This window comes from Pongo abelii, chromosome 20 (genome assembly GCF_028885655.2).
Source record: "Pongo abelii isolate AG06213 chromosome 20, NHGRI_mPonAbe1-v2.0_pri, whole genome shotgun sequence".
In the NCBI taxonomy this organism is placed as follows: Eukaryota; Metazoa; Chordata; class Mammalia; order Primates; family Hominidae; genus Pongo; species Pongo abelii.
In genome coordinates, this window is record NC_072005.2 from 21,263,029 (window position 1) to 21,277,376 (window position 14,348).

The following is a 14,348-nucleotide window of genomic DNA, read 5'->3' on the forward strand; positions in this document are numbered from 1 at the left end:
TTGTTATTATAAAATTATATTTTTTCCTTTGTGAATAGCCATATATTATTTATAAATGCATATGACTTTACACACAAGTTTAAAGGCAAATTCCCTCTGGGGTGGGCCTGGCTCAGCTCTGGGAGGAAGCCCTGCCTCAGAAGGCTGCAGCCTAGGCTGTCACCCTTTCTTCACTTAGCCCAGCATCTGATCACATCTTCTGTCACTCAGGGCACGAGAAGGTGGGGTTTTAAACGTTATCCAATCAGCGACGCCGGGTTGGGAACCATCCAATCAGGCCCACAGCTAGAGCGGACAGGATGGCTTCGGGGATGTGGCGGGGCCTTTGTCTCTCGTTGCAGCTGGAGCCGCAGGTCTCGCCTTCACTGCCCTGTGTCCTCTGCTCGCAGAGGCCCAGCCTCTGTGGCCCTGTGACCTGCAGGTATTGGGAGATCCACAGCTAAGACGCCAGGACCCCCTGGAAGCCTAGAAATGGTGAGAGTGCGGGGTCCGACATCCCGAGAGAGGGGAAGGGGCGGGTTGTAACCGGTGGGAAGTGGCTGTGGCGGGACTTAGGCCTCCCCGCAGTCGACTCTGCAATCTGTGCCCCGAGTTCTCCTTGCTCAGCTCGGCCTCAGTCCCCTTCAGCCATAAGATGGCGGCTGCGCTGACTGCGGGACCCCAGGCGTCCTGTCTTTTCCCTGAGCGGTGACTGGGCCCTGACCTGGAGCCCTCTCAGGGCAGCTCTGGACCCGCAGCGGCGCGACTCTCCCGGATTGTGCAGGGACCACTGGAGGGTCCCCGGGGAAGAATCCTGACTCGGGGTGCGGGTTTATGAATGGGAAGAGCTTTGGTCCGTGAGGTTCCCAGTTCCTCTTTTCTTCTGTTGAAAATGTATGGGAGTCACCGTTAAAACACTAAAGCATTTAATCAAAGAGTGATTCAAAAATTGTGGAGCACCCAGCTGTGGTTTGTAATTTGTGGTTCATGGGCGGGGCTTGAAGTAAAGACTTTTATAAACAGCATGATGAAGAAAACCAAATTCAGTAATTGGTTAGGTTCAGATACATAGTTTCTTAATTTGTAAAATAAAGGTGAAAATTTCCTGGTTATGTAATTAGATGTTAATTGGCAGTTTATAGTTGGTTAAGGATGAATTTTGTTTCTCTCAGTGTAGCAATTTACTAAAAATGCACTTCAGTTAGATTTTTTTTTTTTTGAGACGGAGTTTCGCTCTTGTTGTCCAGGCTGGAGTGCAATGGGGCGATCTTGGCTCACCGTAACCTCTGCCTCCCGGGTTCAAGCGATCCAATGCCTCAGCCTCCCAAGTAGCTGGGGTTACAGGCATGCGCCACCACGCCCGGCTAATTTTGTGGTTTTAGTAGAGACGGGTTTCTGCATGTTGGTCAGGCTGGTCTCAAACTCCCGACCTAAGGTGATCTGCCCTCCACGGCCTCCCAAAGTGCTGAGATTACAGGCGTGAGCCACCGCGCCCGGCCAGATTTTTTTAAAAGTAGGAATCCAGGGTCTAGAGACACCTCAGTCTAATTTCCCGCCGCTTAATTATTTTCACACTCCATGGGGATCTGATTTTCTGGTGCATTTTTCAACTGTGTCCCAAGCAGTGTCTTAAATCTAACCTCCCGTCCCCCATATCTCCAGCCTCACTCTGGCTTGCAGTAAGATATTAAATTTCCAGTTCCTCCTGGCATTCCCAAATGCCAGCTTTTCCTCCCTAATTCACGTTATCACCTATTTGTCTTTTAGTGTACTTTTCTATACCGTATTTTAATTAATTATTTTTTTGACAAAGCATTAAATGACGCTTTTAAAAAGGTTTGTTACCTGTTTGTAACTATTTCCCATGAGAAGAAAGCAAAGAATAATCCCCTGACACTGTATTGTAAAATCTCTCTGTGCCTCTTCTCCTTGTATCTTCTCTAGGTACAAAGATCTTGTCAGAATGTTTTTGGGTCAAGGTATTCCTTTGAAAACTATGAGGTGATGTGTCCTCAGCCACCCTTTAGTTTTTTTCTGGTTGTGGGTTTCAGTACTGTCTGGGGATAAACCAAGATATCCACCGTGGTTATGTCAGCTAAAGTGCCTAGTGAATATCAGCTTCTGGTTTATTTTCTTCCATAGGACGACCTGAGGTCTGGAGTGTATCCTCTCAAGGGAGCAAGTGGATCCCTGGGGCAGAGAGGAAGCTTCTAGTGTACTCGTATTTTGAAAAGGTAATCAGATGTTGGTACTGTGTTTTACAGAAATAACATCTGCCTCCTGGATTGTCTAAGGGGGCAGAAATATAATGAAATAAATATAGTGAAAGAAAAAATGGTGTTAAAAAGAAAAAAAATTGTGACAGAAAAAATAGTGTCCCAAAAGACCAAAAAAGAAAAAAAAATCAAACAACAACAACAAAAAAACCACAAAAAACCTGACTCCAGCAGTCAGGATTTTTTCCAGCAGTTCCGTTAGCACTTAAGTTTTCCCTTTTGGAGAAGAAAAAGATCCCCATGTCCTATGGTCCTGTAGATGCCTAATTCTGTCACCCATAGCCATCAGCAAGGTTAACTGAGATGGTGTAAGAACTTGCAGAGTAAAATGCCTCTGGAGCAGCCACCGGGAAATACTGCAGTGTCTCCTGAATGGGTGCTTCGTGAGCACATAAGTGAGCAGGAGTGGGTGGAAGAAACTCTCAAGTGACTGAATGGCTTGACTTGAAACATGAGTCACACACATCTGTTATTTAACCATCACTGCCACTTCTGGATTTGTCACCTTGAAGAGATTTGTTCACTTATTTTTACCTCAGTTTTTTTGCTGTAAGTTGCATTATATTGGGCTTGAAAGGTAGGAACTTTTTTTTTTTTTTTTTTTTTTTTTTGAGACAGTTTCACTCTTGTTGCCCAGGCTGGAGTGCAGTGGTATGATCTCGGCTCACTGCAACCTCCACCTCCTGGGTTCAAGTGATTTTCCTGCCTCAGCTGGCCAGGCTGGTCTCAAACTCCTGACCTCAGATGATCTGCCTGCCTTGGCCTCCCAAAGTGCTGGGATAACAGGTGTGAGCCACCACGCCCAGCCAGCAGGAAGATATTTACAAAGGGCATAAAAGAGATGGGTTTTAGAAAAAGAAATTAATGCTTAATTATATATTCCATTTGTTAAAAATTTTCATTTACCTTTTTCTTTCCCAGAGTGAGTTTAAAAGTTTTCTCAGGTGTGTTTTTTTTTATGGCTAGGTGAATTCAAACAGAATTTCAAGGCTTAGCTTTTAGAATGCTAGCTACCGAGGAAAAGAATAGGGAAAATCTCTATCTATTTTGGCTGTAGAAAATGAATACATGTCCATAAGAAAATGTGGTAGATAATTGGTGAGTAAACATAGATTCATGAAAACATCAGTTCCTCTATCTGTGGGGTAAATTTGTGACAGTGAATATCTCTGTTCAAATCCTGTTATCTTGATTTCTGAGTTTCATGCTACATTTTATGAGATGAAACTTGGTACCACCTAGAAGTGTTCCCATATGACTAATTGTTTACTACATGATTTTTAATGAAAATAATACAATAATAGATATATTATCGTAAAGGAGTAGATACTTTTGCTTTTCTTATTGAGGTATAAAATGTAAGTACCTCAAAATTTCCTTCCCTTATATGAACACTGTGAGTAATTTTGCTGGATTTTTCAAACACGTAGTTTCAAAAACCAAATAAGTTAACTCTAACATGGAAATTAAAGCTTGAGCCCAGTGTCTCAGAGCTAAGGCTAATATTGAGCCTACAAAAGGAGGTTATTAAAGGACCAGCTAGTTTATTTCTGGGGATGCTCTCCTACAGATGTCCAGCCTGCTCACCCCAGCCATGGAAGAAGCCTTTCTGCTGACAGAGCCCTGGAAAGCTGGGGACCCACAGGCAAATGTTAAGATGAAAGGGGACTGAGAGGGTCTTACTGATGATAAAGTTGTTATTGTTTTGAGGCAGTTTCTAGGCTTTGGAATATCAAACAAAGTTAGGTTTATGTAAAAAAAAAAAAAAAGAAAATGAATTCCAAAGGAGTATTGCAACAGGAAAAAGTACCAACTATAAAAATTTTAAGGATTGCATAGTTTAGGCAAACAAGGGCTTTCTTTCCTAGGGAGCGGCAAGCAAGATTAGAGAGAAGGTGGGAGGGGAATGGCAAATGAAGGGTGAAAATTCAGATTTTAAATCAGAGAATGTTTTACCGTGAAGACAGCGTGTTCTTAGAAGAGACATAGAAAGAGGTTTTATATTGACTCAGACTGAGAATAGTTTAAAGTTCTGGGGCCTGTGAAAAATTTTATTTAGACCACTGAAGACAAATTCAGCTGAATCTTTTAATGGGAAAAAGAAGAAAATGTGCAGAGTTCTTACTAGAACAAGGTCCCAATTCAAGCCCCACAACAGGGTTCTTGATTTCGCTCAAGAAAAAATTCAGGGTGAGTCCACACAGTAAAGTAAAAGGAAGTTTATTAAAAAGTAAAGGAATAGGGGGGAGGGATAGCTTTAGGAGATATACCTAATGCTAAATGATGAGTTAATGGGTGCAGCACACCAGCATGGCACATGTATACATATGTAACTAACCTGCACATTGTGCACATGTACCCTAAAACTTAAAGTATAATAATAATAAAAAAGAAAGTAAAGGAATAAAATAATGGCTTACTCCATAGGCAGGGCAGTGCCGAGGGCTGCTGGTTGCCCATTTTTATGCTTATTTCTTGATTATATGCTAAACAAGGGGTGGATTATTTATGCCTCCCAATTTTGGACCATATACAGGAACTTCTGATGTTACCATGGCATTTGTAAACTGTTATGACACTGGTAAGAGTGTAGCAGTGAGGGTGACCAGAGGTCACTCTCGTCACATCTTGGTTTTGGTGGGTTTTATTTGACTTCTTTACTGCAACCTGTTTTATCCGCAAGGTCTTTACAACTTGTATCTTGTGCTGACCTTCCATCCTATCCTGTTACTTAGAATGCCTAACCATCCAGGAATGCAGCCCAGTCAGTCTCAGCCCTATTTTACCCAGCCCCTATTCAAAATAGATTTGCTCTGATTCCATATGCCTCTGACATCTCCCCTTTCTTTTTAACATGGGGCACACTTAATCCTAAGAGTTGTACAGGGATGAAGATTCATTTTCTGTAACTACTTCATGCTGAATAGGGGTGATGATATTTTTGCCTAACTAGTCAGAGTCTTCTTGACCCTGAAAAACAAAACAAAGGATCAGTGACATTTTATGCAAAGTCAAAAAATATAACTTCAGTCTTCTATTAGTTCAGTCCATTCAGTTAATTCCTATTCTGTTTGATAGTCATGAACTTTTCAGTTCTCCATGAATACTGAAAGTTTTCTCTCTATTCTAATGTCACAGTTTCTAAAGTTACAACAAACTTGCATTTGAGAACATCTGTCAAAGTCTTAAGTTAACTATAAATCATCTTTTGAAGAGGATCAACACATGATGATTGTCTGGATGGGAAAGTCTTAGGGCAGTCTCAGTAAAAAAAAAAAAAAAAACATGATTGACAAGGAAATTTGGTTAGCTCTGTGGCATACAATAATTTTATGTAACAATTGTGATTATTAATGATATACACTTAGTCATTAGAATTACAGGAGTTTCTCATAATTTTGGAACACATACCAGTAACATTTAGAAAAACAGTCCAAAAATAGTCAAACATGATTTCACATTTGACAGTGTTTTCTATGTGATTTTTTTATACTAAATGAGCCAAATCTTACTATTATATTTGTGTATTATTGATGTCAAACCCAATTCTTAATCTTTATAGACAAACCTATCCAATTTTAGTATTTGACCATAAGGTAATATTCTTATAAACCTTTTATAACTCTTTACAAAGTCCTTGTTGTTAAAGAGTAGATCAGTGCTTTCAGAGAAACCTGTTGTTTTTATCTCAATGTTCAATTTATAGAAAAACTGAATAATACCCATTTAACTTTGTATGTTCACACACAGAATCTCTTTTGCAATTAAATTTTAGCACATCTTTCACAATTTGTTTAAACCTTCAGTTTTATTCTAATTTAAAACAATCCTTTAACCTTTTAATCCAGGCAAAAGTCCACATTTCCATGTCTTCTTATAATCTTTTATCAAAAACACATTTCACTTTCTCTGCATACCTTGCATGTAAAACTGTTTTTTAGTAGTCAAAGTTACATGTTACAATGTTAACTCTTAGCAACTTTTACTTTTGATGAAACCCTTGGTAAGTAAGGGATTTTAATTATGTACTAGGCTTGGAGTCCAGGACACAGACACAAGTGTATATAAGGTCTGACTCCAGTGTATTAATAGTTAGGGGGTGTGGCTAACTTGATGTGTCCCAGGCCTTACCTAGCTGTAAAGCAGGCAAGTTGTACAGTGAACAGTCATAGTGGCATTTTGAGAAGTCTTTAAGAGGCCTAGTAACCTTTAAATTGTACAATATTTCTTGCATAAATTTCCTTTAGTGAATTATTTCATGACTTATACAGACCATCTATAATATGTTTGGACTCTCTGATTTGTCCTAAACATCCATCTTTTTAAATAACCAGTCATTTTATTTTAGGATAATAATTTACTATACAACAACTTTTCTTATATGAAATCTCTTTTCTTTATAACCTTTGTATATTTAGGGGACATGGCTAATTCCATATGTCCCAAGGCCTTACTTAGAATCTACTGGCTTCAAGGTAGGTAAATTGAACAATTTTTAAAAGTCAAAGAACCAATTTATGACCTTAAAGTATTTGGCAAATCTAATATCTGACCTATATAATTTAGATCAAATGGTTTATATTTTGAAGACATTTTTATTTTCCCATTGATCTTTTAAACTTTTTATTTTGAAAAGATTACTTGTCACATGAACTAAAAGGCATTGCACTTTTTACTTTTCTGACAAAATATTTGATTTAAGCTCTTATTATTTTTAAACCAATTAATCAGAGTTTTTTTATATCACACACACAGACAGAAGATTCAGTAGTTGTAAGGTTTTTCTTTGTCAGTTTCTTAATTGGATTACTAACCCACGACCAGGAAAGCATGTAGTTTCTATGGCTTAATAAGTAAACAGAGCTGGACAACAAAATGGATCCCCCTAAATTAAGGCTCCCATTTTTACATCAGATCTTGGATCTAAAAAGGAGAGAATCAGTTTATCCCAAGGGATGTCTTATTTCTCAGTGGGACATGGGTACACCTCCATACTTCCTAAGTGGTCCAGAGTATGTTTCTCTGATCCAAATGTGAAGAGCTGAGTTTTTCCCCATAACTGCCCTTAGCCATTCCAAAAGTATATTTCTCGCCCAGTTATTACATGCCAAAGTTCTTTTATAATGTGAAGTAATTCATGATACCCCCAAAAGTAAAAAACATCAGATAATGCAATGCAAAACAGAAGATAAACTTAGATTTTGAGAAGGATCTATTCACTTCCAATTCCTGGGGTTTCATGAGGAAAAAGAGGTGTTTCCCAAAACAGGGTCTATAGTGTCTCTTCTGTTTTTCCCAAGGAGTCCCAGGCTGTTAGAGCTTGAATACCTGCTTTTAATTAAGCTGACTTTTAACCATAGTGCTCTTTTAAAAAATCCTTTTAAATTTCTTATTACCAGGCGTTAGTCAGGTCAAACAGCCAATATCTCTGGCTTTTGAATTTTACCAAAAGTAACTTCACAGGTGTTCTGAAAAAGGAGAATTCAAGATGGTTCCTGGAGGGGAAGAGAATCAACAAATGGTAAAGCTCACCCAAATATCAAACAAGAAAGTACTCATTCCCTAAGCTGAGAATGGAACCCTGAACCTGGGCCACCACTGTGATGGTGGAGACCAAGAGAAAGTACTGTCATGTGGTCACAAGGTCGAGCTTCCAAGGACATGACTGAGCACTTTTCTGGGCCATCTTGAACAGCAGCCTTAAAGGGTCCTAGGTCTGCATTCTATCCTAAGGTACCCCTCTTAATGACAGAACCATACAGAAAGACAAATTTATAGCACAGAGTACAACAGATTTGTTACAGCTTAAGACTAACCTCACAAATGCATCTCCAAATTAATTAGAACTTTACATAGGAGATAAACAGTAATTTTTTTACCATTCATTCCATCAGTTTACATAGAGAGAGGCCAGAAGTCTGGTAAGAAATTTGTACCCTTTTGCCAGCATGCCAGGCTTCTGGGTTCCCTTCCCCTGGGTTGCCCTAGTGACGTGGCTGGCTGCACCACAGCACTGGGGGCCAAGCCACAACACAAAGGAAAATGATCTTTTTCTATTCTGGCCATAGCAAAATATGTGTGACAACACAGGCATTAGCTACTCTGCTTAGCAACCAATATCAAACGCAACTCTTAAACTTGGCCCCAGTTGGGCCCTGTCATCATTAATTCAACCTCTGATCAGGAGTTTCAACTTGAGGCCTCTGGGCAAGATGGTTACTCTGAGTAATAGAAAAGATAAGAAAGGGAAAAGAGAGAAAAAGCATTGCCTGTGGCAGGGTGGGGAAGGCAAAAAGCTCAGGGGGCCAGAGAAAGACCTGCCCATTGCAGTGATAATAAAAAGTTGAGGTGGCCACCTCTTGGTAGGAAAGATTTTTTCCAGAAGTCCCATTAGCACTTAAGTTTTCCTTTTTGGAGAAGAAAAAGATCCCCATGTCCCATGGTCCTGTAGATGCCTAATTCTGTCACCCATAGCCATCAGCAAAGAGTGCAAGACAGATTAATCCAAAGAGAATAGCAATGAATATCCCGTAGTGTCAAACCAGTTCTTGCTGAGTTGGATTTTACTGAGAGGTTTACCCAGGTATATGCACCCCAGTCACCCAAAGTCAGCCAGTTGGTGCACACAGATGATTTTCCTTTGGGTCAGAGTATAGTCCCTTTGTGGTTGCCAGAAAGATGTTACTGGAAAGAAGTTCTGATCCAGACCCCAAGAGAGGGTTCTTGGATCTCGCTCAAGAAAGACTTCAGGGCAGGTCCATAAAGTGAAAGCAAGTTTATTAAGAAAGTAAAGCAATAAAAGAGTGACTACTCCATAGGCAGAGCAGTCCTGAGGACTGATGGTTGCACATTTTTATGGTTATTTCTTGATTATATGCTAAACAAGGGGTGGAATATTTATGCCTCTCCTTTTTTTTTTTTTTTTTTTTTTTTTTTTTTTTGAGACAGGTTCGCACTGTTTTGCCAGGCTGGAGTGCAGTGGCATGATCTCAGTTCACTGCAACCTCCGCCTCCCGGGTTCAAGCGATTCTCCTGCCTCAGCCACCCGAGTAGCTGAGACTACATGCACGTGCCACCACGCCCAGCTAATTTTTGTGTTTTTAGTAGAGACAGGGTTTCACCATGTTGGCCAGGATGGTCTCAATCTGTTGACCTCGTGATCCACCCACCTCAGCCTCCCGAAGTGCTGAGATTACAGGCGTGAGCCACCGCATCTGGCCTGTGCTTTTCCTTTTTAAACTGCTATAAGATAACTTCCAGACTTTGCCATGGCATTTATAAGCTATCATAGCACTGGTGGGAGTGTAGCAGAGAGGATGACCATAGGTCACTCTCATCACCATGTTAATTTTGGTGGGTTTTATAACCAGCTTCTATACTGCAACGTGTGTTATCAGCCAGGTCTTTATGACCTGTATCTTGTGCTGACCTCCTATCTCATCTTGTGAGTTAGAATGCCTAACCATCTGGAAATGCAGCCCAGTGGGTCTCAGCCTTATTTTACTCAGCCTCTATTCCAAATGGAGTTGCTCTGGTTCCATACGCCTCTGACAGAGTCTGTGTCTGGCTGTGTGATAAATAAGAAAAGAGAGCACCATCTAAGTCATAATGGGAAGGGTGTTTCTTTCCATAAACTTTCTAGAGAACACAAAGGATGAAGGATTTTATTAATCACATCTATTTACCTAGATTATGTTTGTGCTTCATTGTTCCCCACCTCTTTTCTTTGTCATGTACATTTCTTCCATTTGACTTTTCCTGGGTTGTACTTTTTGTAATAAACTAGTAAACATAACTACAGTGTTTTGCTGAGTTCTGTGAGTAGCTTGATCTAATTATTGAACTTGAGGAAGTTTGTAGGAGTCCCCCATTTTTAAACAGTAGCTCAGAAGCATAGATGGGCCTATGGGGTTTGTGACTGGCATCTGCAATGAGGGCAATGTTGTGAGACTAAGCCCTGAATCAGGGTCTGTGCTGACTCTGGGTGGTGTCAGAATTGAAATGTTAGACATTGAGTTACTGTTGGAGAATTGCTTGGTGTTAAGCTAACTCTACAGATTTGGTGCCGGAAGAAAGATATCACAGAGGCCTGTCCTGGAATAAAACTCTTGGTATCTGGAAATGGGAGGCTCTGCTCTCCTGTACACAGGCTTTCACACTGCCCATTGTCCTGGGATCCCAGGCCTCCTCCCAGGGTGAGAGAGGATGAAAACTTAGAGGTAAGGAGCTCTGATGACAGACCCCCTTTTCCCACAGCTGCCACCACAGGATTCCCACCCACTCCCAAACATGCCCACTAGACATTGACATGCGCACACCACTCCCAGGACTAGGCACCACCCTCAGGAATTTCACCACAGCATTGTTGATTTTAGTGTTTCTTGACAAAAACCCACAAAAGTGTCAAGTCTCCTGGCATATTCCAACCCCTAGACAGTGAATCTGCAGCAGCAAACTGTTTTCCCCAGTAACCTAGAGTTCTGGGCCACCTGTTCATAATCTCATCTACCTGCATGGGCACAGAAATAAATCAGAGTCCAGCCCCACCTGGGCCACTATCTGTAGAACAAACAACTCCTTCCACTTACATTGCATTCTTCCCCACGCATGGATTTTTTTTTTCTTTCAACTTTTCTTTTTGGTTCAGGGATCCATGTGCAGCTTTATTATATAGGTAAAATTGTGTCATGGGAGTTTGGTGTAGATTATTTTGTCACTGAGGTACTAAGCATAACACCAAACAGGTACGTTTTCTGTTTCTTTTGTTCTCTCATTGTCTATTCTCAACTAGACCTCAGTGTCTGTTGTTCTCCTCTTTGTGTCCATGTGTTCTTATTATTTAGCTCTTATCAATGAGAACATGCATTTGGTTTTCTGTTTCTGTTTTAGGTTCCTAAGGATAATGGTCTCCAGCATCGTCTACGTTGCTGCAAATAACTTAATCTTTTTTTTTTTTTTTTTTTTTTTTTTTATTTTGAGACAGAGTCTTGCTCTGTCGCCCAGGCTGGAGTGCAGTGGCATGATCTCAGCTCACTGCAACCTCCGCCTCTCGTGTTCAAGCGATTCTCCTGCCTCAGCCTCCTGAGTAGCTGGGACTACAGGTGCCCGTCACCACACCTAGCTAATTTTTTGTATTTTTAGTAGAGAATTTTTAGTGTTAGCCAGGATGGTCTCGGTCTCCTGACCTTGTGATCCACCCACCTCAGCCTCCCAAAGTGCTGGGATTACAGGCGTGAGCCACCATGCCCGGCCTTGCAAATCACTTAATCTTGTTTTTATTTAACTTATTTATTTTTTGAGACGGAGTTTTCACTCTTGTTGCCCAGGCTGGAGTGTGATGGCACCACCTCAGCTCACCACAACCTTCGCCTCCTGCGTTCAAGCAATTCTCTTGCCTCAGCCTCCCGAGTAGCTGGGATTACAGGCATGCACCACCACTCATGGCTAATTTTATATTTTTAGTAGAGGTGGGTTTCACCATGTTGCCCAGGCTGGTCTCAAACTCCTGACCTCAGGTGATCCGCCCGCCTCAGCCTCCCAAAATGCTGGGATTACAGGCTGAGCCACCATGCCCAGCTTGTTTTTTTTGTTTTGTTTTGTTTTGTTTTATTGGCTACATAATCTTCCATCATGTTTATATATCATACTTTGTTTTTATTAGATCTTCTATTTTATTTAATTAATTTATTTATTTGGAGACAGTGTTTCACTCTGTCACAAAGGCTAAAGTGCAGTGGTATAATCTTGGCTCACTTCAGCCTCAACCTTCCAGGCTCAAGGCACCCTCTTCAGCCCCCTAAGTAACTGGGACTACAAGCATGCACCACCATACCCAGTTAACTTCTTTTTCTATCGTTTGTAGAGATGGGGTTTTGTCATGTTGCCCAGGCTGGTCTTGAACTCTTGAGCTAAGGTAATCCACCTGCCTCGGCCTCCCAAAGTGCTGGAATTACAAGTGTGAACCACCTCACCTGACCATACCTTATTATTTTAATCTAGTCTACATTAATAGGCAATTAGATTTGTTCCATGCGTTTGTTTTTTGTTTGTTTGAGACAGAGTCTCACTCTTGCCCAGACTAGAGTGCAGTGGCACCATCTCAGCTCACTGCAACCTCTGTCTCCTGGGTTCAAGCGATTCTCCTGCCTCAGTCTCCTATGTAGCTGGGACTACAGGCACATGTAACCACACCTGGCTAAATGTTGTATTTTTAGTAGAGATGGTGTTTTGCCATATTGGCTAGGCTGGCCTAGAACTCTTGACCTCAGGTGATCCACCGGCCTCAGCCTCCCAAAGTGCTGGGATTACTGACATGAGCCACTGCACCCAGCCCATGTCTTTGTTATTGCAAACAGTGTTGTAATAAACATGCATATGCATGTGTCTTTATGGCAGAATAATTTATATTTCTTTGGGTATATACTCAATTTGGAGGTTGCTGGGTCAAACAGTAATTCTGTTTTCAGTTCTGTGAGGAATCACCACACTGCTTTTCACAATGGTTGAACTAATTTACCCTCCCACCAGCAGTGTATAAACATTCCATTTTCTCTGCAACCTTACCAGCATGTTACTGACTTCGGTTTTTGAGACAGAGTCTCACTCTGTCACCCAGGCTGGAGTACAGTGGTGTGATCTCAGCTCATTGCAACCTCCACCTCCTTGATTCAGTAGATTCTCATGCCTTAGTTTCTAGAGTAGCTGGAACTACAGATGTGCGCCACCAAGCCTGACTAATTTTTGTATTTTTAGTAAAGATGGGATTTCTCCATATTGGCCAGGCTGCTCTCAAACTCATGACCTCAAGTGATCTGCCTGCCTTGGCCTCCCAAAGTGCTGGGGTTACTGCACCCAGCCTGTTACTTTGTAACAACAGCCATTCGGATTGGTGTGAGATGGTATCTCATTGTGGTTTTTGTTTTTAGCATTTCTCTAGTGATTAGTGGTGAGCATTTTTTGCACATGCTTGTTAGCCACGTTTGTCTTCTTTTGAAAAGCATCTGTTCATGTTTTTTGCCTACTTTTTAATGAAGTTTTTTTTTTTTTTTTCTGTAAACCTGCTTAACTTCTTTATGAATTCTGGATATTAAACCTTTATCAGGAACATAGTTTGCAAATATTTTTGTTTATTTGGTATGTTTCTGTTTACTCCATTGATAGTTTCCTTTGCTGTGAAGAAGTTCTTTAATTAGGTCCCTGTAGGGAAAAAGCTGGGTGTTGGGAGGGAAACTGAGGCAGAGCTTGCATAATGTCCTCTGGAATGAGTCTAGACCTGCTGGCTCCTTGCTTCTAGCTTTCCTAGGTTCCTATTCCCATTATCTCAAGTAGCAGAACATGTTCCTTATAAATGCTAAACCATCACAGCTGTAGATCATGCGCCTGCTCTTTTGACCTCCACGTTCTCACCACCTGTTTCTTTGTTGGATTACCAATAAATACTGTGGGCTCCCAGAGCTCAGGGCCTTCGCAGCCTCCATGATGGTGATGGCCCTCTGGTGTCCCACTTTTTTTTTTTTTTTTTTTTTTTGAGACGGAGTCTCACTCTGTCACCCAGGCTGGAGTGCAGTGGTGTGATCTCGGCTCACTGCAAGCTCCGCATCCCAGGTTCACGCCATTCTCCTGCCTCAGCCTCCTGAGTAGCTGGGACTACAGGCGCCCGCCACCGCGCCCAGCTAATTTTTTTTTTTTTTGTATTTTTTAGTAGAGACGGGGCTTCACCGTGGTCTCGATCTCCTGACCTCATCGTCCGCCTGCCTCAGCCTCCCAAAGTGCTGGGATTACAGGTGTGAGTCACCGTGCCCAGCCTGGTGTCCCACCTTTATATCTCAAACTGTCTTTTTCTCAGTCCTTTGACTCCACTGGACTTTCTCACCCCCATGACCTGGTGTTGAGTCTGATCACCCCAAGAGGTCCCATTTGTCAATTTTTGCTTTTGTTGCAGTTGCTTTTGGTATCTTCGTCATGATACATGTAGATATGTGTGGTAAGAGAGTGAAACTCCAGGGCCTCATGTGACTCTACGGTGAGGCCAGAATCAAGCATGAGGGCTTCAAGATACATTCCTGAGAGTTAAGTGCCACATTTGCACTAAAG

At 41.5% G+C, this 14,348-nt stretch overlaps 1 protein-coding gene across 1 annotated transcript in view; it reads left to right on the forward strand.

Annotated features, from left to right (window-relative positions):
- The first annotated feature begins 270 nt into the window (after positions 1-270).
- Positions 271-14,348, forward strand: part of LOC129051918 (zinc finger protein 714-like) — a 41,929-nt gene continuing 27,851 nt past the window's right edge. Inside the window, 1 exon segment of the mRNA XM_063720041.1 lies at positions 271-474. Within this exon segment, the coding sequence (XP_063576111.1) occupies positions 472-474 (3 nt within the window). The 5' untranslated portion in view covers positions 271-471.